Below are 24,944 nucleotides of genomic sequence, written 5' to 3' on the forward strand. Positions count from 1 at the left end.
TGCCGCAAGAGACCCAAATACCTAGCTCGAACTTTTGTTTCAGTAGTGCTGCCACCAAGTCATCTGTGTCACGTATCAAAAATAACAAGTTACATGCACTATGACCCGGGGAATAGTGTGACAATAACACTGAAGGAAAGGTAGGGGGGTGGGAACGAAATTAAAACCGGGGAGTAAGTGAACACCAGCCGATGCAGTCTCCACCTCTCTCAAAGCTTGGAGGGTGTTGCTGAAGGAGCCCAGCTCTCCTCTTATCAATAAACCACCCCCACGTCCCCTGTGTTGCTCATTAAATTATCAGTTAACAAGCACTGCACACCAGCAGCAGTGTAGTCATGAAGATAATAGGGAAGGGAGTTGATTAGATTCAAATGGCGACGGAGGGTGTAATAATGCGCTCCAGTCACTGTGGCACCAACTTCCTCCAAAGAGGAGCTCTCTACCTCCGGGTACTCGGACACAGACATAGCTGCAGGAGGGAGGGGTGGACACCCGACGCCCTCCACAGCCTCTTACCTGGATCTGCTGCTGGCTACTTTTGCCAGGCCCACAGGAGGTGGTCTGACCCACAGGGCCAGAGGTCAAAAACGTGGAACTTTAAGGGTGGGGGGGAGAGAGGAGCAGAATCCAGGTTTTGAAATGGTAGAGTTTGAGCTATAGGGAGACGCTGAACAGGCCGGTGCTGTTTTCCCTGAAGCGTCGAAGGCTGAGGGGTGACCTTAGAGGTTTACAAAATTATGAGGGGCATGGATAGGATAAATAGACAAGATCTGCCCTGGGGTTGAGGAGTCCAGAACTAGAGGGCATAGGTTTAGGGTGAGAGGGGAAAGATATAAAAGAGACCTAAGGGGCAACGTTTTCACACAGAGGGTGGTACGTGAATGGAATGAGCTGCCAGAGGAAGTGGTGGAGGCTGGTACAATTGCAATATTTAAAAGGCATCTGGGTGGGTATATGAATAGGAAGGGTTTGGAGGGATATGGGCCAAGTGCTGGCAAATGGGACTAGGTTAGGTTGGGATATCTGGTCAGCACAGATGAGTTGGACCAACGGGTGAGTTTCCATGACCGTATTTGAGTAGGCAGAGCACCCAGCAGATACGTGGGTATACACGTGGTCTCGCAGCACCGCATTGGGCTGGGAGCCAGTGAACCTCCTCCAACTATGATCACGTGGAACTGATGCGCGCCAGTTCCTTTCAGGTCCCCCAGCGGAAAGCAGGAGGACTCCTGCAGGGGAATGGTCCACCGCTGTGGGGGCGCCTCCTCCTGCCCAGTGCGAATTAGAGCACCAAAGCATGACCAGGTGATGGATAAAGGAGAAGGAAATAGTTGGCGGTGCAGCGGCACAGCGGCAGCGACCCAGCGGCAGCGACCTGTACAGAGATGGTTTGGTAACCTGATTTGTGCTTCCATTTGTGTGCTTCCTGTTGGTGCACCCCTCTGGCACAGCTGAGACTCACACCCAGACCTTGTGGCAACATTACCACTGCGGCAAGTGCCTGGAAAAAGACCCCCCGCTCTCGATACTTTTCATTCAAAGGCTATACACCTCTCTGGGGTCAGTGGGACTTTATCCAGGCCCCCTGACTGAGAGATCAGGACAGTACCATCCTCCGTTTCGTGTTGAAGTCTCTGCCCAGAACTGCCTACCTTGCTGCCAGTTGTTCCATTGCAGCCCAGCGCCTGCAGTGGAGATTAACGATCAGATTTCCCAGAAAACGAACCCCCTGAGGCCTCTCTCTCTCTCTCTACGTTAATGAACTTGATCCTTTGTTAATGGGCTCTCTTGCCTGACGTGAAGATCGAATTAAGATCCGCGCAGGAAGCCTGGTGGTGCATTAATAACCATTTGAGACGAAAATCGGTCCCGATCTGCATTTCCAGCATTATACCTCTGAAGCTGATTTCACTCCAAGCTCCCTGCCTTCCCCCATCTCTGAGTCAGTGCGGGTTCAATACATCCCCGCACCCTGTTCTGGGATGGCTGTGCGGTGATCTCAAAAATTCAGATGGATCCTGGTCTTTCAGGGATCACGCAGGATCTGAACCCTTTGCAGATTGCCATTTCCTGTTTGGTTACAGAATGCCAGTGGGCCAGAGGCCTTTCTGGTTCTCCTGCTGTGTAGTATCCTGAGCTGTTCTCGCCCACACACCCCTGAGCTGCCCTCAGCGCTTACCGGATATTTGCCGTGCAGGCAGTTCTTGAGAACACCAATTCATTGAGTTCGCAATAACTGTTCGGTGTGCGGTCGTTCGTTGGCAAAATCCAAACAAAACCCAAATCCCTGACATATCAGTGACTGGTAACAGAGGGGGCAATCTGCTATTAACAACAGTTGATGGGGGGTAATTGGGCAATAAGGCAGGGAGGATTTCAAGGGATATTAAAAATCGGAAAATTAGCCAAGGCAGTCTGTTGGGATAAGGATTTCTGCTCAGTCCAAGTGAGTTTAATCTGTCCAGGAAGAGTTTTAATTTTAGTCTAATCTCTACAGCAGGAATGAATGGGAATGGGTTTGAAACTTTGAGAATCTGATTCATGGATTTTTCTGGAATGAATGCTGTCCATTCGGATCTGTAAACTGGGAGAGGATGTGATTATTGCAGTCCGTCCAGTGGGAATGAATAGTCAGGGATTCGATGCGTCGGGATCTGTTCCCTACGAGTGAACGGAAAAGTAATTTACATTTTAAGGGTAAGGATTCTGGGGGAGGATGAATGTCGTTGCGCTGGGATAGTGTGGAGTGGCTTTGCTGTTTCAGCACTAGCCATTCTGCCGACACCTCCTGTTTGATTAGATTAGATTCCCTACAGTGTGGAAACAGGCCGTTTGGCCCAACCAGTCCACACCGACCCTCCGAAGAGTAACCCACCTAGACCCATTTCCCTCTGACTAATGCATTTAACACTACGGGTAATTTAGCATGGGCCAATTCACGTGACCTGGACATCTTTGGACTGTGGGAGGAAGCCCACGCAGACACGGGGAGAATGTGCAAACTCTACACAGACAGTTGCCCCGAGGCTGGAGTCGAACCTGGGACCCTGGTGCTGTGAGGCAGCAGTACTAACCACTGAATCACCGTGTCGCCCAGTTTGCAGTGAGATGCTGCTGTTGGGTTAGGATTTCGAGGTTGTTTTTTTTTAACATCCCTTTTTGGACCCGGTTAAGGTTAGCCCCTCCCCTCTCAAGTGACCTCTTCCTGTTCCAGGTGAAGATCCAGGGGCAGAACAAGGAGATGCTGGCCGCTGCCTGCCAGATGTTCCTGGGCAAGTCGGAAGCGGAAATCGGGCAGATCGCCCTGGAGACGCTGGAAGGTCACCAGAGAGCCATCATGGCGCACATGACTGTGGAGGTAGGATTGAGCTCCTGCTGTTTTCCCACCTCCCCCTGGCATTGCGCATCTCTTTCTCTCAGCTGGGTCGCTCCCTCAGGTGAGCGAAGGCACCCGGTGCAGCCTCGACCCTCCCTGGGCAGGGACCCCGAGCGGTTGGGGGAGAGGAGGTGCTGTGGCGGAGTTGGGACCTTTTTTGTGAGACACGCGGAGTTTCCCGCCCCTGTTTTCCCTCACCCGCGGTTGCCGTTCTCTTCCCAGGAGATCTACAAAGACCGGAAGAAGTTTTCTGAGCAGGTGTTCAAAGTTGCATCTTCCGACCTGGTCAACATGGGCATCGGGGTGGTCAGTTATACCTTGAAAGACATCCACGATGACCAGGTAAGGGCTGGGCTGGGGTGGTCATCAAGATCCCCTGTTAATTAACCCCCTCTAACAAAGCCCAGTGTCCTGTTACAACATGGCGGTGAACCTCTCTGCTAATTAAGCCAACCACCCAGAAAACCTCACCTCGCCCCATAATCTGTTAAAGTAAGGCTAACCGAGAACGCTCAACCTCCACTATTTAAAGAAAAGACTCTCAATTTATTCTTTAACTCTAAAAGTGAGCATTAGCAACAACTATTTACAACTCTTAGCCTCCTTAAATGTTTGTTATCTGACTCCAACTGTACAACAATACACTGTTCCAATAGAAACCCGTATTAAAATTACATCGACTTCATTTCAAAGCCACACAGCGGCTGTTGTACGTGGTGGCTGCTTCTCTCTGGCTGAAGATCTTCCTGGGTTGTCTGTGGTCTTTTGTTGCTAAGGTGTTTCATATGGAAAAGGTACCTTTTGAATAATGTGTGTTGCTGGCAGCTGCTCTGAGGATAGCAGTTCTCTCTCTCTCTCTCTGTCTCTCTCTGTCTCTCTCTCTCTGTGTCTCTCTCTCTCTCTCACTCTCACTCTCACTCTCACTCTCAAAATGTCGTCTTCTTTATACCCCTAGTATTGGATTGTCTCATTGGTTTGATGTTGGCAAAACAATAAATTCAAAAGCGATTGGTTTTTAGTATCCTGGGGCATATTTAAACGGGTTCAATTTGAATGGTTGTCAAAACAGCGATTAAAACGCAAGTATTTATTTCACAGCCAAATGTTACATGTTTTCAATTTCCCAGTGCACTCTGAGACTGCCAGTCAATCACGTGACAGGCGCCTGCAAGTGCTCTGTGCAAAACAGCTTTCCCTCTCTTAAAGGTACAGTGCACACCAGCAACTTCATAACAGTATGTCACATTATGAGGGAGGAGTGCATTACTCACTCCAGTGTGTTCTCTCTGATGTATCCCTCACCTTTAATGCTGTCGCCTGCGTGCCGTCAGTGTGACACTCCCCATTGCGGGCACCACCACCATCTGTTAGTGTGTTGCAATAAGCTGTTCTGAGGAAAGGAATTGTCCCCCTCACCCACTTTCTGTAAGCTGACCCGTCTTTGTTTTTTAAAAACAATTTATTTTAAGAACTTGACGAAGTTTACACACCCGTTGACGCTCTTGTGTTTCCAAGGTATCCGCCTTTGTGGTTGTAATGGTTCTGCCTGTCTCCACAGGGTTACCTGCACTCACTGGGGAAATCCCGTACTGCCCAGGTACAACGCGATGCCCGCATTGGAGAGGCCGAGGCCAAGCGAGACTCTGGCATCAAGGTATCGGGGTGGTGTGGCTTTGGGGAGAGCTGGTGAAGGAGGGGGAGGAGTTGGTTTCGGGGGATTAGCCTTCACCTGCGGCTGGAGATGAGGGCATTTGGTTGGGTGGAACGATAACCCTTTCATCATCGGGATTGCTGTACGATGCTTCTTTACTGCGTTTTGTGCTCATGTGAGATTTGAAGGTTGTAAATCTTCCTTGTACAGCGTCTGTTTATTGTCTGAGCCGAGCGTTCCGGGAACAGGGAATAGTGCCCCATGGAACGCAGCGCCAGGGTGGGGAGGACAGTGTCCCTTGGGACGCAGCACCAGGGTGGGGAGGACAGTGCCCCTTGGACTCAGCACCAGGGTGGGGAGGACTGCCCCGTGGGATGCAGCGCCAGGGTGGGGAGGACAGTGCCCCGTGGGATGCAGCGCCAGGGTGGGGAGGACAGTGCCCCGTGGGATGCAGCGCCAGGGTGGGGAGGACAGTGCCCCGTGGGACGCAGCACCAGGGTGGGGAGGACAGTGCCCCGTGGGACGCAGCGTCATGGTGGGGAGGACAGTGCCCCGTGGGACGCAGCGCCAGGGTGGGGAGGACAGTGCCCCGTGGGACGCAGCGCCAGGGTGGGGAGGACAGTGCCCCGTGGGACGCAGCGCCAGGGTGGGGAGGACAGTGCCCGTGGGACGCAGCGCCAAGATGGGGAGGACAGTACCCCGTGGGACGCAACGCCAAGGTGGGGAGGACAGTGCCCCGTGCGACGCAGCGCCAGGGTGGGGAGGACAGTGCCCTGTGGGACGCCAGGACGGGGGACAGTGTCCCGTGGGACGTAGCGTCAGGGCAGGCGAACAGTACCCCGTGGGATGCCAGGGCGGGGGACAGTGCCCTGTGGGATGCAGCGGCAGGGTGGGGGACAGTACCTCTTAGGACGTAGCGTCAGGGCAGGGATAGGTTTACGTGCAGAGCAATGCTTCCTCTCGACTAGCCCCTTTAAAAACCTTCAGCACTAGTTTGGCACAGGGTTAGATGCAGTGTAAAGCTCCCTTGACCATTACCTCACGGTGCACTTGGTTCCAACCTTTGCAGTTATATCCACATTGGGTGTGTCACTCCTTAAGTCCCGAGTATGTTCCCTTCCTGTGCTCAGAGCGCAGTGTGAGTGAGTCAGATCCTGTGTCAGAAATCAGTCACATCTCGTATAACATTTTCACCATCCAGTCACTGAAGGGCATGGTGAAATCTGGTCACTGTTGCAGTGCAGGGAATTGCGGCACACCGTTTCTACAGAGGAAGATCCCACAACCGCACTGACGTGGAGTGGTGGGTGGGGTTTGGCAACTGGGGGATTGTTTGCCCTCGAACCGAGGCTGCCCTGTCGGGTGAGTATCCCACGTGACTGCCGATGGGGGTGTAGAGAGCGCATGGCCAGTATAGAGTCCTGCGTTCCCTGTCATGTGTGGACAATGTGACTGACCTTCTGGAACCTTCCTGCCCCACTGCACAGGAAGCCAAGGCCCAGCAGCAGAAAATCTCAGCGCAGTATGTGAACGAGATCGAGGTGGCCAAAGCTCAGCGCGATTACGAACTGAAGAAGGCCACCTACGACACGGAGGTGAACACCAAGAAAGCCACTTCCGACCTGGCCTACCAGCTGCAGGTCAGTGAGGTCACAGGTCAGAGGCCATGCACAACTGCCTCAACAATAGCTGCTTGTTGTGGCTGAGCGGGATCAGGCAGGCCTGGCCTACGCCCACTGCTGGTCAGGGGTCACGTAGACGTGGCCTGCCAATTGTAGGTTATTGAGGTCGGGCTGGAAGGGCAAACGGTGGGGGTAGGGGGACGTGGAGTTCTTTAGGCTTGGCCTATCACCCACAGGTTTCTGGAGTCTGGCAGGCCTGTCCAACTGACTGCAGGTCATTGAGGTCGGGGGCGTTTAAAGGTCAGGCAAGTTTGCGTTCTCGTCAGGGCGACTCTGTCAGGGGTCAGCCAGGCCAGGCTTCCTGATTGCTGACCTGTGGGGTCAGGCAGGCCCATCCTCCTGACCGAGGGTCAGGGGTCAGGAGTTGGAATCGGATGTGGCTGTCTTGCCGGTGTGGAGTTTGCCCTTCTCTCCTTCCGCGGTCCCGCGACGTGCAGGTGAGTTGGACCGGCCCGTGGTGTCCAGGGACGTGCAGGCTGGGCGGGTTAGCCACAGGAAACGCAGGGTTACTGGGATAGGACGGGACGCTCCTCGGGGAGGGCCAGTGCACATTCATTGCCCAAGTGGCTTCTTTCCACACTGTAGGGTAACGTAGGCCTGGGATTAGGTCGTTTCAGTGGTTGGCGAGCTGTGCCAATGGGTGGAGCTGGGAGCTGCCAACGTCAGCAGCGGTGGTGAAGCAGGTAACGTTATTCCTGTTTCCTGCCCCCACCCATCCCACCTTCCCTGCACCACAGGTGGCCAAGACCAAGCAGCAAATCGAGGAAGAGAAGATGCAGGTGCAGGTGGTGGAACGTGCCCAGCAGATCCAGGTCCAGGAGCAGGAGATCCTCCGCCGAGAGAAGGAGCTGGAGGCCAAGGTCAAAAAACCAGCTGAGGCCGAACGTTACCGACTGGAGAAGCTGGCTGAGGCCGAGAGGTAGGAGCGACTGGCCAGAGATCCTGGGGGGAAAGCAGAGGGGGGACGGAGGCAGGAGGGACGTGTGTGTGTGCGCGCGCATGTGTGTGTGTATGAGAGAGAGAGAGACCTCGGGAACAGGGATGGGATCGCATTCCTTCTCTTCATTCGCCAGTCCCCTTGCGATCTGCGTCTGGACTTGCTTCCAAGCTCAGTGGTTAGCACTGCTGCCTGACAGCACCATGGACCTGGGTTTGATTCCAGCATCGGGTGACTGTCTGTCTGGAGTTTGCATGTTCTCCCCGTGTCTGTATGGGTTTCCTCCCACAGTCTAAATCTGAGCAGGTTAGGGTGGATTGGCTAAATTTCCCATAGTGTCCAGGGATGTGTAGATTAGGTGCATTAGTCAGGAATAAAGATGGAGTAATAGGGGAATGGGTCTGGGTGGGTTACTGTTTGGAGGGTCGGTGTGGACTTGCTGGGCCTGTTTCCACACTGTGAGGAATCTATGATTCTAGTCCGATGGATTCTGAAATAGACGGGCAACTGAGTGAACGACTCGCAGTGCCCTTCACACCTGGGGCAGGCGGGTGCTGGAAGGGTCACGCACATTCAGTGTTTGGAGATTTGTGCTCTCTCTCTCTCTCTCTCTCTCTCTCACTCCGGCACCTCGACTCGGTTCCCGCACGTTCTAGAATGAATCTCGTTGTGTACAAGCTGCTGACTAGACCGAATCTCCTGGGGACTGTTGATGTCCTTAAGGATAATCACTTTAGCAGGCTTCCTGCAAGCCCACTGTCCCAGCTGAGTTCCCAAGCTCTGGGGTCTGGTGAGAGGTTAGTGGCTTGGTGCCGGGGACAAGGTCGCTACTCTGGTGCTGAATTCCACCAGGGGCCTGAGCTGCTCCAGGTGAGCAGCCCTGAATACACTGGAGCTACTGTGTGCACAGATGGATCGCTGGGGTAACAGGGGAATCCCAGGCCAGGAGCTGGACAGCTTTTGGAACAGAGTGCCATGTGTGGGAGGAGCGTTTGAAGCAAATTGGCTTTTTTTTTTGGTTAAACCCCATCCCCCACCAATTCCTTCCCTCTCGCAGATTCTCATATCCACAAGCGTGGTGCAAAGTTATAGAGCCACCCAGGGAAGCTGGTGGGTTATGGGAGGGTCAGTCTGGGGAATTCACTCGTTCCCTTAATGCTCCAGGACACCAGGGGGCGCTCACCTGCTCTCCATCGAACAGCGTTGCCATGGGATCCTCTGCAGTCACCCCGAGGGAGAGCGGATCAGCCCCAAGTTCCTTTTACAAACAGCACTCCCTCAGCACTTTGATATTTATGTGGGGGTCTCTCTGTGGCGGGATTTCACGGAACATCGAACACTCCAGCGCCCTTCGGCCCTCGACATTGTGCCGACCTGTGGAACCAATCTGAAGCCCATCTTGCCTACATTATTCCATTATCATCCATATGTCTGTCCAATGACTGTTTATCAAATGCCCTTAAAGTTGGCGAGTCTACCACCGTTGCAGACAGGGCATTCCTTGCCCTTACTACTGAGTGGAGAAAGGGTGCACATTTTAATGTGAAGATACAGTGCCTCTGTGTTTTTTGAGGCTGCCCTGTGTGCGGAGTTGAGAGTTCTCGGTCATGTTCTGTCTAACATGCCCACTTGGCCGCCATTTTGTCTCTTGCTCTCTAGGTTGAAGCTCATCATGGAAGCTGAGGCCGAGGCTGAGTCCATTCGAGTAAGTCATTTTTTTGTCCCCATCCTTCCTTGTTGTGGGGAATCCTGATCAGAAACAAGGGTTCGGATCTGGGACCGGCGCCACAGATCGTCCCTGGAGGGAGGGCAGTACAAAGTTGACCATAGTGACCCCACCAGAGCTTAAAGCCTAAACTTATAGAGGGCAGGATTGCACGGGCTGAGTTTGTATTAATGTAAGCAGCTGTTTTGCAGAGCTAAATAGACCAACTGGCCTCCTTCAGCGCTATTAATCGTCTGCGATACTTCAGACGAGTTTCCTTTTCACACAAGGAGCATGGGAACGTCGGGAAAAGGAGCGCTGGGCGGTCATTCAGCTCCTGAAGCCTGCACCACCTCTGTATAAAGGTCATGGTTGACCTGATTTTTATGTCAAATCCACACCCTCACCTACTGCCGATCTTCCTTCACCCCTTTGCTCATCAGGGATTTCACGGAACATTGAACATTCCAGCGCCCTTCGGCCCTCGACGTTGTGCCGACCTGTGGTACCAATCTGAAGCCCGTCTTCCCTACATTATTCCATTATCATCCATATGTCTGTCCAATGACTGTTTATCAAATGCTCTTAAAGTTGGCGAGTCTACCACCGTTGCAGTGCCTTTTAGAATGTTGCAAGGCTCGGCTTCTGTTGCCTTTTTCAAAAAGAGAGTCCTGAAAACCCTGTGAGAGAATAGAATCCCTTCAGTATGGAAACAGGCCCCTTGGCCCTACAAGTCCACACCGACTCTTCCGAAGGTAACTCACCCTGACCCGTTCCCCCTACCCAATGCTTACGCCTGACTGATGCACCTAACCTACAAATCCCTGAACACTATGGGGCAAATTAGCATGGCCAACTCACCTAAGCTGCACATCTTTGGACTCTGGGAGGAAACCGGAGCACCTGGAGGAAACCCACGCAGACACGGGGAGAATGTGCAAACTTCTAGTTCTGCCACATCTCGACTCCTTCCTTTTTAAACCTTCTCGATCCCCTAAGAAGAGGAAACTCCCTCTCGCCTTTAAGACCCCTGAGAATCTTGCTTGTTCCCATTCACGGTGCCTCTTACCTCAATTCCAGTGGATACTCACCTCGCCTGTTCAACGATTTCTCATATGGGAACCAACCTGTTTCAGATATTAGTCCAACAAACCTGGTCTGAACTGCTTCCGAACCATTTGCATCCACCCTTAAATACTTCTACAACTCGGAGGTCAAATCCCTCTGCTCGTTAAAACCAAAACACCCAGAAAAGCTCGCCTCGCCTCAGAAGCTGCTAAAAGTGTTAGTGAGTGAAAGAAAACCCCTGATTTCCACGGTTTAAAGAAAAGATGATTTATTTTCTTCATTCTAACAGTGAAACACTAAAGTAACCTATTAACAAATCAAACCCCTTCTTTATCTATCTAGTCACTATCTGACACCACTCCATAAAGATGCTGCTGCAGTAACACAGTTATTAATGGGGTGGCTCGGTGGCTCAGTGGTCAGCACTGCTGCCTTACAGCGCGAAAGACCTGGGTTCAATTCCAGCCTTGGGTGACTGTCTGTGTGGAGTTTGCACATTCTCCCCGTGTCTGTGTGGGTGTCCTCCGGGTGCTCCAGTTTCCTTCCACAGTCCAAAGATGAATTGGCCGTGCTAAATTGCCCCACAGGTGCATTTGTCAGAGGGAAATGGGTCTGGGTGGGTTACTGTTCGGAGGGTCGGTGTGGTCTTACTGGGCTGAAGGGCCTGTTTCCACACTGTCAGGAAGCTAATCTAATACTGAACACCAGTACTCACCTGTACAACTGAGGCACAGCCTCCATCCTTGCATACTCCCGGGCACCCAGATCCCTTTGCATCTCGAAGCTTTTCAATCTCTCGCTATTTTGCTAATATGCATTCAGTTTTTCCCGCTGAAAGGGACAGTCTCACGTTACATACACTTCATATGCCGGCCATTTGTCCTCTTCACCTATCCTCCGTGTCTCAGTAAATTTGACAATACCCTCAGTCCCTTTATCCTAATCATGAGTATTAATTATAAACCATTAAAGTCCCAGCGCTGATCCCCATTTCACAACAACTCATTGTTTCTTGTCAGCTAGAGAGAGACCCATTTCAAGCTGGTTCTGCTTCCTGTTAACCAGTCAGTCTTCTGTACATGTCAGTATGCCACCCCTACACCATGCCCCTTAATTTGCCACAATCACCTTTGACCTGTTACCTCAGCATTTTCTGAACATTTTCTATTTAACAATCCAATGGGACATTCAACCTGTGCATCAACTATCTCGCTTGACATTCTTCGAAAACAATGGGATGGAGTCAATCAGGAGCTGAGTTCCTGTCAGTCTGCAGCTCCGGCAGTTCATTCAGTCCCACTTCTGGAGTGATTGTAATTTTCCTGCATTGCTCCTTTTCATTTCCCGATCTGTAGTTACAAGCATAGAGACCTCAAGCTGTTATTTAGAGCCTGCATGATGAAGACTGATTGGCGTGGCACGGTGGCTCAGTGGTTAGCACTGCTGCCTCACGGCGCCAGGGACCCAGGTTCGATTCTAGCCATGGGCGAACCCTCTGTGTGGAGTTTGCACATTCTCCCCGTGTCTGTGTGGGTTTCCTCCAGGTGCTCCGGTTTCCTCCCACAGTCCAAAGACGTGCAAGTTCAGGTGGATTGCCTGTGCTAAGTTGCCTATAGTGTCTAGGAATGTGTAGGTTAGGTGTATTAGTCAGGGGTAAATGTAGAGTAATAGGGTAGGTAAATGAGTCTGGGTAGGGTTACTCTTCAGAGGGATGGTATGGACTTGTTGGGCCAAAAGGCCTGTTTCCACCCTGTAGGGATTCTGTGATTAAAATGCCTGTTCAATTTCCGTTCTTCATTTTCCATTATTAATTCCCCAGGCTCACCTTTCAGAGGACCAGTGCTAACTTAGCTAACTCCTGTGTCGTAGAGGTCTTCAACTTGGAAACAGGCCCTTTGGCCGCCCAGTTTTCCTAATTTAAACTCGTCCCGTTTCCCTGCGTTTGGTCCTTATCATTCTGCACCCCACTCCAAGACCCATCCCGTTCATGTACCTGCCTGACTGAATGTTTCTTAAATGACAAAACTGTACTCACCTCTGTCACTACCTCTAACAGCCTGTTCCAAACACTCAGCACCCTCTGTGTGAAAAACATTGCTCCACTGCACCCTTTTGTATTTCTCCCCTCTCATCTTATACTTACACCAGTAGTTTTAGACTCACCCACCACTGGGAAAGACTGTTGGCTATCTACCTTATTTTTGCCTCTCATGACTTTCTAGACCTCTAAGGTCTCCTAGGCTCCAGCGAGCAAGGCCCAGCCTTAATAATGCTTTCAATACGAAGAGAAAGTCTTCCTATCTGCTTTTAGATTTCTTGGCTAGCTTTCTCCTGGATTATACATTTCCTTTGCTAGTATGTGTTTAGCCTTTCCTTTCTATGTTATAATATTCTGTGGAATATGAGCCGACATCTGGATTTCCCTTTGATTTTTGTTTTTAAGTTTGGTATATTAAATGTTTTCCGTTAATCTGGCTAGGAGGTCTGACCTTCGGAATTGTTCTTCCTTGGAATTTATGGGCAGTGGAAATCTGGGATTGTTTTCTCTATTGGCACCCGCCCCAGATCACCGGATCCAAGAGCAGCTTTTCCAAATTAAAGTCAGGACATTTTTGTTTCCTTTTACAAACGGAGACGGGGAACACGGGTGAAAAATGGTACGGATGGGCTATCATCGGGGGTGGGGAAAGAGCTGAGCAGCTGTGATATCGATGCTTGGGGTGGGTGGGGGGAGGTTTCGGCTGTATCTGAATAAGCTTGGTAAGAGAAAAATAAAACTGCAGATGCTGGAATCTAAAGTAGACAGGCAGGAGCAGGCTGAAAGAACACAGCAAGCCAGACAGCGTCAGGAGATGGAGAGGCCGACATTTCGGGTGTAACCCTTCTTCAGGATTGGGAGGGAAGGGGTGCGTGTGGGGGGAGCTGCAGGTAAAGGGGGTGGCGGGGGCAGGCTGGTGAAGGCAGGTAGCGGGTACCACCTGGTTGGTCAGTGGGAGGGATGAATCCAGTTGGTGGCTGGAAGGGAGGGGGAAAAGTCTGGGGAGGGTGGTCGGGGGATGGGGAGGAAGTTTATTTGAAATTGGAGCACTCAACGTTGAATCCTCCGGGCTGGAGGCTGCTCAGGCAGAAGATGAGGTGCAGTTCCTCCTCATCTCTCCATTCCGAATAGCCTCCCTCCCCATCCCCCGACCCCCCCCCCCCCCCACCCAACCTCTACCCCATCCCTTCCACTGCTCCCTGCCACCAACCAGATTCCTTCCTCCCGTTGACCAATCAGGTTGTACCCTCCACCTGTCCCCACCTCACCCCCCTGCCCTCACCTCCCTCCCCCTGCCCTCACCTCCCCCTTTATCTGTAGCTCCCCACTCCCAGGGTTACACCCAAAACGCCGACCTTTGCACACCCTGACGCTGCCTGGCTTGCTGCGTTGTCCCAGCCGCCTCCTGCCCGTACCTGACTAAACGGCTGTGCTTGGCTCGCTCCGTAGGTGAAAGGAGACGCTGAGGCTTTCGCCATCCAAGCCAAGGCCAAGGCAGAGGCTGAGCAAATGATCAAGAAAGCGGAGGCCTTCAACGAGTACAAGGACGCTGCCATGGTCGATATGGTGCTGGAAAAGCTGCCTGAGGTAAGTGCTCGGGAAGGCGAGATATCCCCAACCTGCGGCTGAGTGATTGTGACAAGCCTTAAACTCCAGTCTCGGGCTGGCGGAGCAGGAGGGGCAGTTCTTGACCATGATGTTCTGTAAAATTTATCTTCCCCCCCCCACACCTCGCTCCTTTGCAAATCCCACCACCCCCCCACCCCACCATGGTTTGGAATTATAGAGAATTTGAAAATTATAGAGCATTTTTGAAAATTAATTCAGGAGATATCAGCTTCTCCGGCAGTGCCGGAGTTTATTGCCAGTTCTCCAGCTGCCCTTGAGAATGTGGTGGCAAGCTGCCTCAGTCTGTTTCATGTCGGTTGACCTATAGTGCTGTCAGAGCTGAAAATGTGTTGCTGGAAAAGCGCAGCAGGTCAGGCAGCATCCAAGGAACAGGAGATTCGACGTTTCGGGCATAAGCCCTTCATCAGGAATCCTCATGAAGGGCTTATGCCCGAAATGTCGAATCTCCTGTTCCTTGGATGCTGCCTGACCTGCTGTGCTTTTCCAGCAACACATTTTCAGCTCTGATCTGCAGAACTCACTTTCTCCTATAGTGCTGTCAGGAAGGGAGTGCTTGGATGTTCGACCCAGTGACGGTGAAGAAACGGAGATATATGTTTCCAAGTCAGGGTGGGCAAATGGTTCATAAAAGAACTTGCAGATGGTGGTGTTGCCAGGCACCTGGTGCCTTTCCCCTTCCAGACGGAAGGGGTTGTGGGTTGCCGGCGGCTACTTAGGGAGCCTTGTTGAATTTCTGCTGTGTGTTTCAGCGATGGGGCACTCCAGTGATTGAGGGTCGGTGGATCTTGTGACAAGCGGGCTGCTTTCTCCTGGACAGTGTCAAGCTTCTTGACTGTTGTCAGAGCTGCACTAATTCAGGCAAGTGAGCAGCTCTCCGTCGCAATCCTGACTTGTGTGTTGGAGATGGTGGAGAGGCTCTGGGAATGCAGGAGATAAGCTGCTGGTCACAGTATTCCTAGCCTCTGACCTGCCTCTTATAGCCACAGTATTCACGTGGCTCAGACCAGCTCAGACACTGGTCAATAGTAACAACCAGGACAGATATTTTGGGTATTCAGTGGTGATCCACTGATTATGGAATTGCTTAGCCTTGTTTATCAGTTGCTGCTTTTGCTGTTTAGCACGGACATGTTCCTACTCTGCCAATCTGTGGGATAGCTTTCCTTAGGCTGGGGTGGCACTGTGGCTCAGTGGTTAGCACTGCTGCCTCACAGCATCAGGGACCCAATTTCTATTCCAGCCTCTGTGTGGAGTTCGCACAGTCTCCCCGCGTCTGCGTAGGTTTCCTCCCACCGTCCAAAGGTGTGCAGGTCAGGCTGGATCGGCCATGCTAAGTTGCTCCGTAGTGTTCAGGGATCTGCAGGCTCGATGGATGAACCATGGAGACTGCAGAGTCACAGGAGAGGGTTGGGGCTGGGTGCGAGGCTGTTCAGAGGGTCGTAGTGGACTCGATGGGCCAAATAGCCTGCTTCCACACCGTGGGGATTCGATGGTTTTGGTGCGAGCAGATGTGAGTGAGGAGCACCTTACATGGTTGACAGGGCTCAGTTTGCCATGGTCAGCTCTGGTGTCTCAGTTGATGCCAGGTAGTCAATATTGTTTCATTCCTACTTTTCTTCTTCATGCAGACATTTCACAAGTTTCATAACAACCAAAGTGGCTTGTTAGACTGTTTCAGAGGACAGTCCAGTGTGGTCCATTTTGCTGTGGGTCTTGTACCACGTGTAGGCCAGGTTTCTGTCTGTAAACAAAGATGTGAGTGAACCAGATGGGTCTTTCCTGGTTTGACCGTCGCTTTTTAAAAGCGAAATTCAGATTTCACCCTGAGCCATGCTGCTTTTTGAATGTAAATGTCTCTGGGCTATTAGTCTGGCGACAGCACCACTGTGCAGTTGTCTGGCCAGCTTCAGTTGGGTGCAGAAATGCTTTCTGGGAATGAGCCCCAGACGCGTACAGCATGGAAACAGACCTTTGGTCCAACCCGTCCATGCCAACCAGATATCCTAAATTAATCTAATCCCATTTTCCAGCACTTGGCCCACATTCCTCTAAACCCTTCCTATCCATATACCCATCCAGATGCCTTTTAAATGCTGTAATTGTACCAGCCTCCACCACTTCCTCTGGCAGCTCATTCCATACACGTACCACCCTCTATGTGAAAAAGTTGCCCCTTAGGCTCCTTTTATATCTTTCCCCTCTCACCCTAAACCTCTAGTTCTGGACTCCCTGACCCCAGGGAAGAGACTTTGTCCATTTAAAAAGTGAGGTCTGCAGATGCTGGAGGTCAGAGCTGAAAATGTGTTGCTGGTTAACGTGCAGCAGATTAGGCAGCATCCAAGGGACAGGAAATTCGACGTTTCGGGCATAAGCCCTTCAACCTGATGAAGGGCTTATGCCCGAAACGTCGAATTTCCTGTTCCTTAGATGCTGCCTGACCTGCTGCGCTTTAACCAGCAACACATTTTCAACTTTGTCCATTTATCCTATCCATGTCCCTCATGACTTAATAAACCTCTGTAAGGTCACCCCTCAGCCTCTGACGCTCCAGGGAAAACAGCCCCAGCCTGTTCAGCCTCTCCCTGTAGCTCAGATCCTCTAACCCTGGCAACATCCTTGTAAATCCTTTCTGATCCCTTTCAAGTTTCGCAACATCTTTACGATAGGAAGGAGAGAGGAGACCTTTTAAATCTTTCCCCTCCTCTTTCCGTCAATCCTTATCATTGAGGAGTGTTGATGTGCAGGAGAGAGAGAGAGAGAGAGACGGCTATTGATGTTACAGCAAGGCTGCATGTTTTCTGGAGCAGTCCCTTGACTTGTTTGTTGTTGGGACCAGGTTGCAGCTGAGATCAGCCAGCCCTTCTCCAAAGTGAAGAAGATCACCATGGTCAGCAGTGGCAACGGGGAGCTGGGAGCAGCCAAACTCAGCGGTGAGGTGCTCGACATCATGACCAAGCTGCCGGACACCATTGAGAAACTCACCGGAGTCAGCATTGTCCAGGTGAGGAGCGAGGGAAAGCCTCCAGACTGGGTGGGTCAGGTAGTGTCCTTCATCTCCCCCCCTCGGGGACTGGGTGGGACAGGGGGTCAGACTCGGTCCTTTATCACCCCCTTCCCTCTGAGATTGGGTGGGACAGTGGATCAGACACTGTCCTTCCCTTCCCTCCCTCCCCCTGGGACTGGGTGCAACAATGGGTCAGACATGTCCTTCCCCCCCACCCCTCCTCCCTCTGGGACTGGGTGAGACAGGGGTCAGACACTGCCCTTTCCCCCCTCCCTCTGGGGCTGGGGGTCAGACACTGTCCTTTCTCACCCCCTCCACCACTCCTCCCTCTGGGACTAGGTGGGACAGTGGGTCAGACACTGTCCTTTCCCCCCCACTCTGGGACTGGGTGGGACAGTGGGTCAGATACTGTCCTCCCCCCCCCCCCCCCCTCTGGGACTGGGTGGGACAGTGGGTCAGACACTGTCCTTTCCCCCCTCCCTCTGGGACTGGGTGGGACAGTGGGTCAGACACTGTCCTTTCCCCCAGGATTGGGTGGGACAGTAACTTATGGATTTCACTATCGAGCCACTTGCCATTGAGAGTTTTGGGGAAGACAGTGCCAATGTTTAATCTATAAATTCTTTTTCCTTCCACCTCTGACCACATCCCGTTGTGTCTGCAGGGAGCTGCGAAACCCAGCCGAATGTCCTAATACAGTGAGGCAGGCGAGCGTGGATGGAGTGTGTGGTCTGGGACACTACCTGATGCAAGTGAAGTCCGACAGGGACAGAGTTCGAGCTGTGGGGTTGGCGATGGATAGTGTTCCTCTATTGCATGTGTATTTACCTATGTGTTACTGTTCAGTCTGCATGTGTTTGTCAGGTACCTTTTATTCTCCTGCTCAGTGTTGTCCTGTCAGTCAATCTCAATGTAGAAGGGATTGAGACACAAATCATATCGTCGATCTTTGTCACCGTGTCTCGTTTTCCTGAATCGTGTACCTCTTTTGAAAGGTCCTATCTGTTTTAAATTGTGCATTTTCTCGTCTGTGTCGGTCTGTCTGAGCAACAGTTCAGCATTTCGTAACTGGAATCAGTCTGCTTGGGTTCTGATAACAGTTGGGGTGGGGGGAGGAAGCTGTTTTCACACCCTGAGACGCTACGTGCTGTCAACGATGTCGTGTTTCAGTGAAGACTCTGATGGGGAGGGCTCAGAAAAGAAAAATCATGTTTTAATGTTTTTATTTTCTTGTTGTTTACCAAGTGGCAGTGCCTTAGAGTGTTCATGTCTCTGACCAGATTCCAATTTTAACCAACTTAACATCACTCATTTGGAGGGTTATCATCCTGTGTCAGGACATGTCAACACGATCCTGTGAAGTTCACCTCAGCTCTCTGAAACAATCACTTAGTCTGAAAAAAATCAAAACAATCCATTCAAATAACTCTGACTAATGTTTTTTTTTGTAATATGTTGTGTATATATTATACAGAATTGCCCTATTGCCTGATCCTCCTCAGTGGAGATATTTAGCGATACTCACTGTTACATTTAATATAGCTGTCCAGCTGCTCTGACAAAGTAAAATAAAACATCTCGTCTGCCTTGCTTCTGGTACTTATTTCCTGACAGCGGTGGGTGGGGATAAAAGGTGACTCCCTCCCTGTGTTCTGGAGAATTTCTCCCCAGCTCTGCAGTCGCTCAGAGATGAGGAGGATGTACATCTCAGAAGCCGTGGTTGTGCCTCTTTGAAATAAGGCACAGTTTGACTGAGCCTTTCCACATCCTGAAAGGGATTGAGGAGGTATAGAGTTGAGCCCGTTTTTCCATGGCAGGGGTTTGGAGAGAGGCAGGAGGTGGGCTTTGATCAGGCGGTTGGGCGGTGCTGGGAACCGCAAGAGGCCGATATGCCCTTTGCGACTGATCTACTACTCGGTAAGATTTGACCATCTCCACTGACCTGCCTTTCAACCCCTCCTCGTCATCCCTTAATAACCCCTGCTCAATAAAAACCTGTCTGTTCCCATTTCAGAAGTAGGAATTGGCCCAGCATCAGCTGTCATTTGTGGAAGAATTCCAAAATTCCAACCACCTTTTGCCGATACTTATTTTTCCCTAACTTCACTCCTGAAAGTGCTCCCTGTATCAGCCTTCGTCTCGTGCCCTGTGGTCTTAACCAGTAGACACCGTTTTTGACTATCTAATCAACAATTTCACTTCATACCTTCAAATCTTGCAAATATGCTCTCATCTTCAACATTATAGTGACCGCTGTCGTACATGGCGTACTCATCATTTGCTTTAATCCTCGAGGAATTGGGAAGTCACGTTGCAGCTGTACAGGACATTGGTTAGGCCGCTGTTGAAAGATTGCATGCAATTCTGGTCTCCTTCCTATCGGAAAGATGTTGTGAAACTTTCAAGGGTTGAGAAAATATTTACAAGGATATTGCCGGGGTTTGAGGATTTGAGCTATAGGGAGAGGCTGAACAGGCTGGGGCTGTTTTCCCTGGAGCGTCGGAGGCTGAGGGGTGACCTTATAGATGTTTACAAAATCTTGTGGGGCTTGGAGAGGGTAATAGACAAAGTCTTTTCCCTGGGGTCGGGGAGACCAGAACTAGAGGGCATAGGTTTAGGGTGAGAGGGGAAAGATGTAAAAGGGACCTAAGGGGCAACATTTTCATGCAGAGGGTGGGACGTGTATGGAACGAGCTGCCAGAGGAAGTGGTGGAGGCTGGTACAATTACAACATTGAAAAGGCATCTGGATGGGTATATGAATAGGAAGGGTTTGGAGGGATATGGGCCGGGTGCTGGCAAATGGGACTAGGTTGGGTTGGGATATCTGGTCGGCATGGACGGGTTGGACTGAAGGGTCTGTTTCTGTGCTATACATCTCTATGACACCTCTGTCATGTTCCAGTCACCTTGTCATGAAGGATAGTGTCCATTGGCCACCCCCCCCCCTTGTGTTGATTTTGTTTTTGTACCTGTACAGATTTAGTGGGCTGTGGGTCGAAGTCCCTAATTTCCTTTGATTCTTCCACCGTTTGTAGCTTTACACCCATTCAGAAAGTACCTCCTGCTGTCGATGTTCGAATCCATTCAGCACGGTTCTGTAGAAGGGGCTGTGCAGCTCATATGTTCTGTTCTAAGTGTTGACTGGGGTTTTGAACCTTGGGAGGCATCACTAGTCGAGACTGATTCTCAGGAGCTCTCCGGACGTTTGGATACGTTCGTTCCCCCATTTGGATCGGGGGGCTGCAGTCCATAAGACCTTAAACAACAGAGCATAGAGTGTAGGCCCCTCAGTCCATTAAGTCCTCTCCGTCATTCAATGCAATCGTGGCTGACTTGGTCATCCCGAAACCCATTTTCCTGCCTTTTCCCAGTAACCCTTGATTCCCTTGCTGATTAAAATTCTTTCTCAGCCTTGGATAATGACCCAGCCTTCTGCAGGGAAGAATTCGACAGATTTGTCACTCACTTAGAGGAGAAATTGCTGCTCATCTCTGTCTTTAGTGGGCAGACAGCTATCCTGAGATTATGCCCTCTGGTCCTAGATCTTCCCACAAGTTGGGGGCGGGTGGGGAGGAGGGAATGACACTTCTACAGTTGTGCCAAGAAGTCATCTCCCGTAAAAATCTTGCGTCTGGTCTGTTTGAGTAAGATGATCTTGAATTCATCTCAGCTCCAGTGAGCACAGGCCCAACCCCTCCTCTTGAGTAAATCCCTTTCTGGTGAATTGTCTTTGCACTGCCCCGAATGCCTTAAATGCCAGGACCAAACTGTACACAGCGATCTAACTAGTAGAAAGAGAGGACTGCGAATGCTTGAGATCAGAGTTGAGTGTGTGGTGCTGGAAAAGCACAGTAGGTCAGGCAGCATCCGAAGAGCAGGAAAATCGGCTTTTCGGACATAGGCCCTTTTGGCAAAGTCTCCCCATTTTGATACTCCATTCCCTTTGAATACAATTCTAGGTGCCTCACCTAACACAGTACTTGTACGTTCGTTTTTTTTGTGATTCACAGGTGAGAGCACCCAAATCCCTCCCTTCTCTAGCTTTCTGCAGTCTTTCTCCATTTAAATAACTTTCAGATCTTCTTTTCTTCCTGCCAAAGTATGTGACCTAACATTTTTACCCCCCCCTCCCGTTATATTCCATCTGCCAAGTTTTTGTCCACTCACGTACCCTGCCTGTTTCCTCTTTGTGATCCCTCAGCACTTGGCTTCTCTCTGGTTTTTGTCTTCGGCAAAAACTTGGCTCTGGTACATTTTACTCGGAACGTCGATTCTCCCGCCCCTCGGATGCTGCCTGACCTGCTGTGCTTTTCCAGCACCACACTCTCGACTGGTCTCCAGCATCTGCAGTCCCCACTGTCGCCTGTAGTACATTCACATTTGGACTATGGCAGGCTCAGCCATGACTTGGGTCGCATTTGCGCTTTTACCTGAAGGGTGTCCCTGCCTGGTGTATTACGGCTGTGGGCTAGCTGGATTTCTGGGATGTGAGGTGGTGAGGCACTCGTGAGCTCCTGGGTTGTGGGATCCATGGTAATCTGCACTCTGTAATACCTTTAAACTACCAGTAGAGGCCAGTGTTGTGTCATAGTGAGACACGCCAATGGAGGTAAAGATCATTGGATACTTTTCCATTCGTTCATTGAGAGAGGAAAGATTTCTCTCTCGCAGCGACCTAAAATTACTTCAATTTTCACTTCTACTGTCAAATCCGCACACCCAGCCTTCTTTTTAACTTTCTTTTTCCCTCTTTTCCCCCACTCACGGTGGCTCAGTGGTTAGCACCGCTGCCTCACAGCGCCTGAGACCCGGGTTCAATTCCAGCACTCGTGTGGAGTTTGCACGTTCTCCCCATGTCTGCGTGGGTTTCCTCCGGGTGCTTCGGTTTCCTCCCACAATCCAAAGGTGTGCGAGTCAGGTGAATTGGCCAAGCTAAGCTGCCCAAAGTGTTAGGTGCGTTTGTCAGGGATGAATATATGGTAGGGGAGTGGGTGTGGGTGGTTTGCTCTTCGGAGGATCGGTGTGGACTTATTGGGCCGAATGGCCTGTTTTCATACTGTAAGGAATCTAATCCCCTTGCTCTTTCCCTGTGTTTTGTTTTCCATTTTAAGTATTTAAGCCTTTCCCTTTTGCAAGTTAATGCTAATTATATAAGTTCTGCTACCAGTCACCAATAAAACTGGGTGCTCTTACCCCTTGACCTTTTCATCATTGGAACCGCTTTCTCCTCACTTATTAATTGCAAAAAGCTCTATCATTTGGACCCTCATTCATCCCGATGCATCTACACTCCATAAGTGCCTCACTAACTAAAGCTCTTTGTGATGTTATGTTGAGCAAATGCCAATTAAAGCTTCAGATTGCCCTAAAGGAAGCTGCAAATGAATTTGGATGAAAGGTCAATCAACAAATACTTCGATAGCCATTTTACTTGGGTTCCTGAGTTGAAGGGTTTGTTCTGGAAAAGCGTAGCAGGTCAGGCAGCATCCAAGGAACAGGAGAATCGACGTTTCGGGCATGAGCCCTTTCTTCAGGAAGGGCTCATGCCCGAAATGTCGATTCTCCTGCTCCTTGGATGCTGCCTGACCTGCTGCGCTTTTCCAGCAACACATTTTCAGCTCTGATCTCCAGCATCTGCAGTCCTCACTTCCTCCTCTTTGAAGGGTTTGTTACCGATGGTTGGTTGGTAAGGAAGGTTGTCATGTCCATTAAAAATCACAAGTGAGCTCTTTAGTATTCATTTCTTCAGTAGCATTTGAAGGAATCTAAATATAGTTGCCAGGCATTACATTATTTGCTTGGGTGGGGGGGAAACAAAAGCCATGCTGTTGAAGTTTAGTATCTTTCACACGTCGGTACAGACGCTGTCCGATTACAAATTAATTTTACAAGTGACTTGGGAAGAACTGTCTTTGATGCCAAGTCTGCATTGAACCGAATGTGGTGTCGGTGAGTCCCAGCCAATCTAGAGGCAGTGCAAACCGAGGGAAACCTCTCTCTGCTGGTCGGCGGCATACCCACAACAGAGCAGGTTGGTTCCAGTCTGTCATCTCTGACCCAGGGAACCTTTGCAGGACCTCCTCAGGGTAAGCGTCCTGGGCTCAACCACCTTCAGCTATTCATCAGTGACATTTTTTTGACTTCCAGCACCTTCTATGATATGGAAAATTTCAAGACGTCACGATTTATTTCCCAGGTTCCCTCGCTTCCATCTCCTCCTCTACAGTAAATGCTGACGTGAAATATTCACTTAGTATCTCCCCTATCTCCTGTGGTTCCACATGCAGACAGCCTCATTGATCTTTAAGGGGTCCTATTCTCTCCCTAGTTACTCTTTTAATATACTTTTAGAATCTCTTTGGATTCTCTTTAACTTTACTTGCCATCACCATCTCTTATCCCCTTTTTGCCTTAAGTGTACTGACCTCATACTCCTTCCAGGATCCACTCAGTCCCAGCTGTGTATATCTGGTAATGCCGTCCCTTTCTTGTCCACAGCCTTAGTTTCTCCAGCTGTTCAGCATTCCCTAAACCTTCACACTAAGAGGAACATACTGTCTCTGAACTCATTATACCTCATTTTTAAAAGCCTCCCACTTCCTAACCATGCCTTTACCTGCAGATAGCCTTCCCAATTACTCCAATTTAGAACTTTAACTTTTAGATCTGGTCTATCCTCTGCTGTAAGTTTTTTTTAAAACTAATAGAATTATGATCACACCTCAGTCACTTGCCCTGCCTTATTTCCCAAGAGAAGGTCAAGTCCTGCTCCTGCCCTAGTAGGTACGTCCACATGTTGAATAAGGAGATTTTCTTGTACACACTTAACAAATTCCTCCCTCTCCAAGCCCTTAACACTAAGGCAATCCCAGTCTATGTTTGGAAAGCTACAATTCCCTACTGTTATTACTCTATTATTCTCATAGATATCTGAGACCTTATGTATTTGCCCCTCAATTTCCTGCTGGCTCTATTACAATCCCAAAAAGGAGTAACTCACCAGACCCATTTCCCTCTGACTAATGCACCTAACTCTATGGGGCAATTTAGCATGGCTAATTCACCTGACCCGCACATCTTTGTACTGTGGGAGGAAACGCACGCAGACACAGGGAGAATGTGCCAACTCCACACAGACAGACAGTCGCCCGAGGCTGGAATTGAACCTGGGCTCCTGGTCCTGTGAGCATCCCTTTCTTATTCCTCAGTTCCATCCGAATAACTTCACTGGACAATCTCGCAGGAATATCACCCCCAAGTCCAGCCACAATGTTGGCCCTAACCAAAAGTCCCTGCTTCCTTTTCTCTTGCCCCCCCCCCCCCCCCGTCTTTCTATCCTTCCTATAGCATCTATATCCTGGAACATTAACCTGCCGGTCCTATCCATCCATTTGCCATGTCTCTGTAATTGCTCTGATATCCCAGCCCCATGTTCCGATACATGCCCTGAGTTTGTCTGCCTTCCCTGTTAGGCCTCTTGCATTGAACTCTTGGCTGCAGGGAGAAAGTGAAGACTGCAGAAGTTGGAGATCAGAGCTCAAAACGGGTGGCGTTGGAAAAGCATAGCTGGTCGAGCAGCATCCGAGGAGGAGGAAAATCGACGTTTCGAGCAAAAGCTCTTCACCAGGAAAGCTTATGCTTTCCAAAGCGCCAAATCACCCTCACTAGCTTAAAGCCTCCCAAGTAGCAATAGCTAACCTATGCAAAGGGTAGTGGTCCCCTTCCGATTCAGGTGGAACTCATCCAACTTCTACACATCATTTCTACCCCTGAAGAGATTCCAATGCTCCAAAAACATGAATCTTTAACCCCTACCCCCCTCCCCAAGCCAGCTCCTCAGCCACGCATTCAT

At 50.5% G+C, this 24,944-nt stretch overlaps 1 protein-coding gene across 3 annotated transcripts in view; it reads left to right on the plus strand.

Annotated features, from left to right (window-relative positions):
- LOC132832903 (flotillin-1-like) overlaps positions 1 to 18,680 on the plus strand; it is a 47,035-nt gene extending 28,355 nt beyond the window's left edge. For all 3 annotated transcript variants that reach the window (XM_060851136.1, XM_060851137.1, XM_060851138.1), the window contains exons 5-13: positions 3,215 to 3,358; positions 3,599 to 3,718; positions 4,935 to 5,030; positions 6,515 to 6,667; positions 7,447 to 7,628; positions 9,306 to 9,351; positions 13,907 to 14,044; positions 16,923 to 17,087; positions 17,755 to 18,680. In XM_060851136.1, coding sequence (XP_060707119.1) covers positions 3,215 to 3,358; positions 3,599 to 3,718; positions 4,935 to 5,030; positions 6,515 to 6,667; positions 7,447 to 7,628; positions 9,306 to 9,351; positions 13,907 to 14,044; positions 16,923 to 17,087; positions 17,755 to 17,784 — 1,074 coding nt within the window. In that variant the 3' untranslated portion in view covers positions 17,785 to 18,680. The remainder of the gene's footprint in view (positions 1 to 3,214; positions 3,359 to 3,598; positions 3,719 to 4,934; positions 5,031 to 6,514; positions 6,668 to 7,446; positions 7,629 to 9,305; positions 9,352 to 13,906; positions 14,045 to 16,922; positions 17,088 to 17,754) is intronic.
- The last annotated feature ends 6,264 nt before the right edge of the window (positions 18,681 to 24,944 follow it).

Source organism: Hemiscyllium ocellatum, chromosome 35 (assembly GCF_020745735.1).
Source record: "Hemiscyllium ocellatum isolate sHemOce1 chromosome 35, sHemOce1.pat.X.cur, whole genome shotgun sequence".
Taxonomy (NCBI): Eukaryota; Metazoa; Chordata; class Chondrichthyes; order Orectolobiformes; family Hemiscylliidae; genus Hemiscyllium; species Hemiscyllium ocellatum.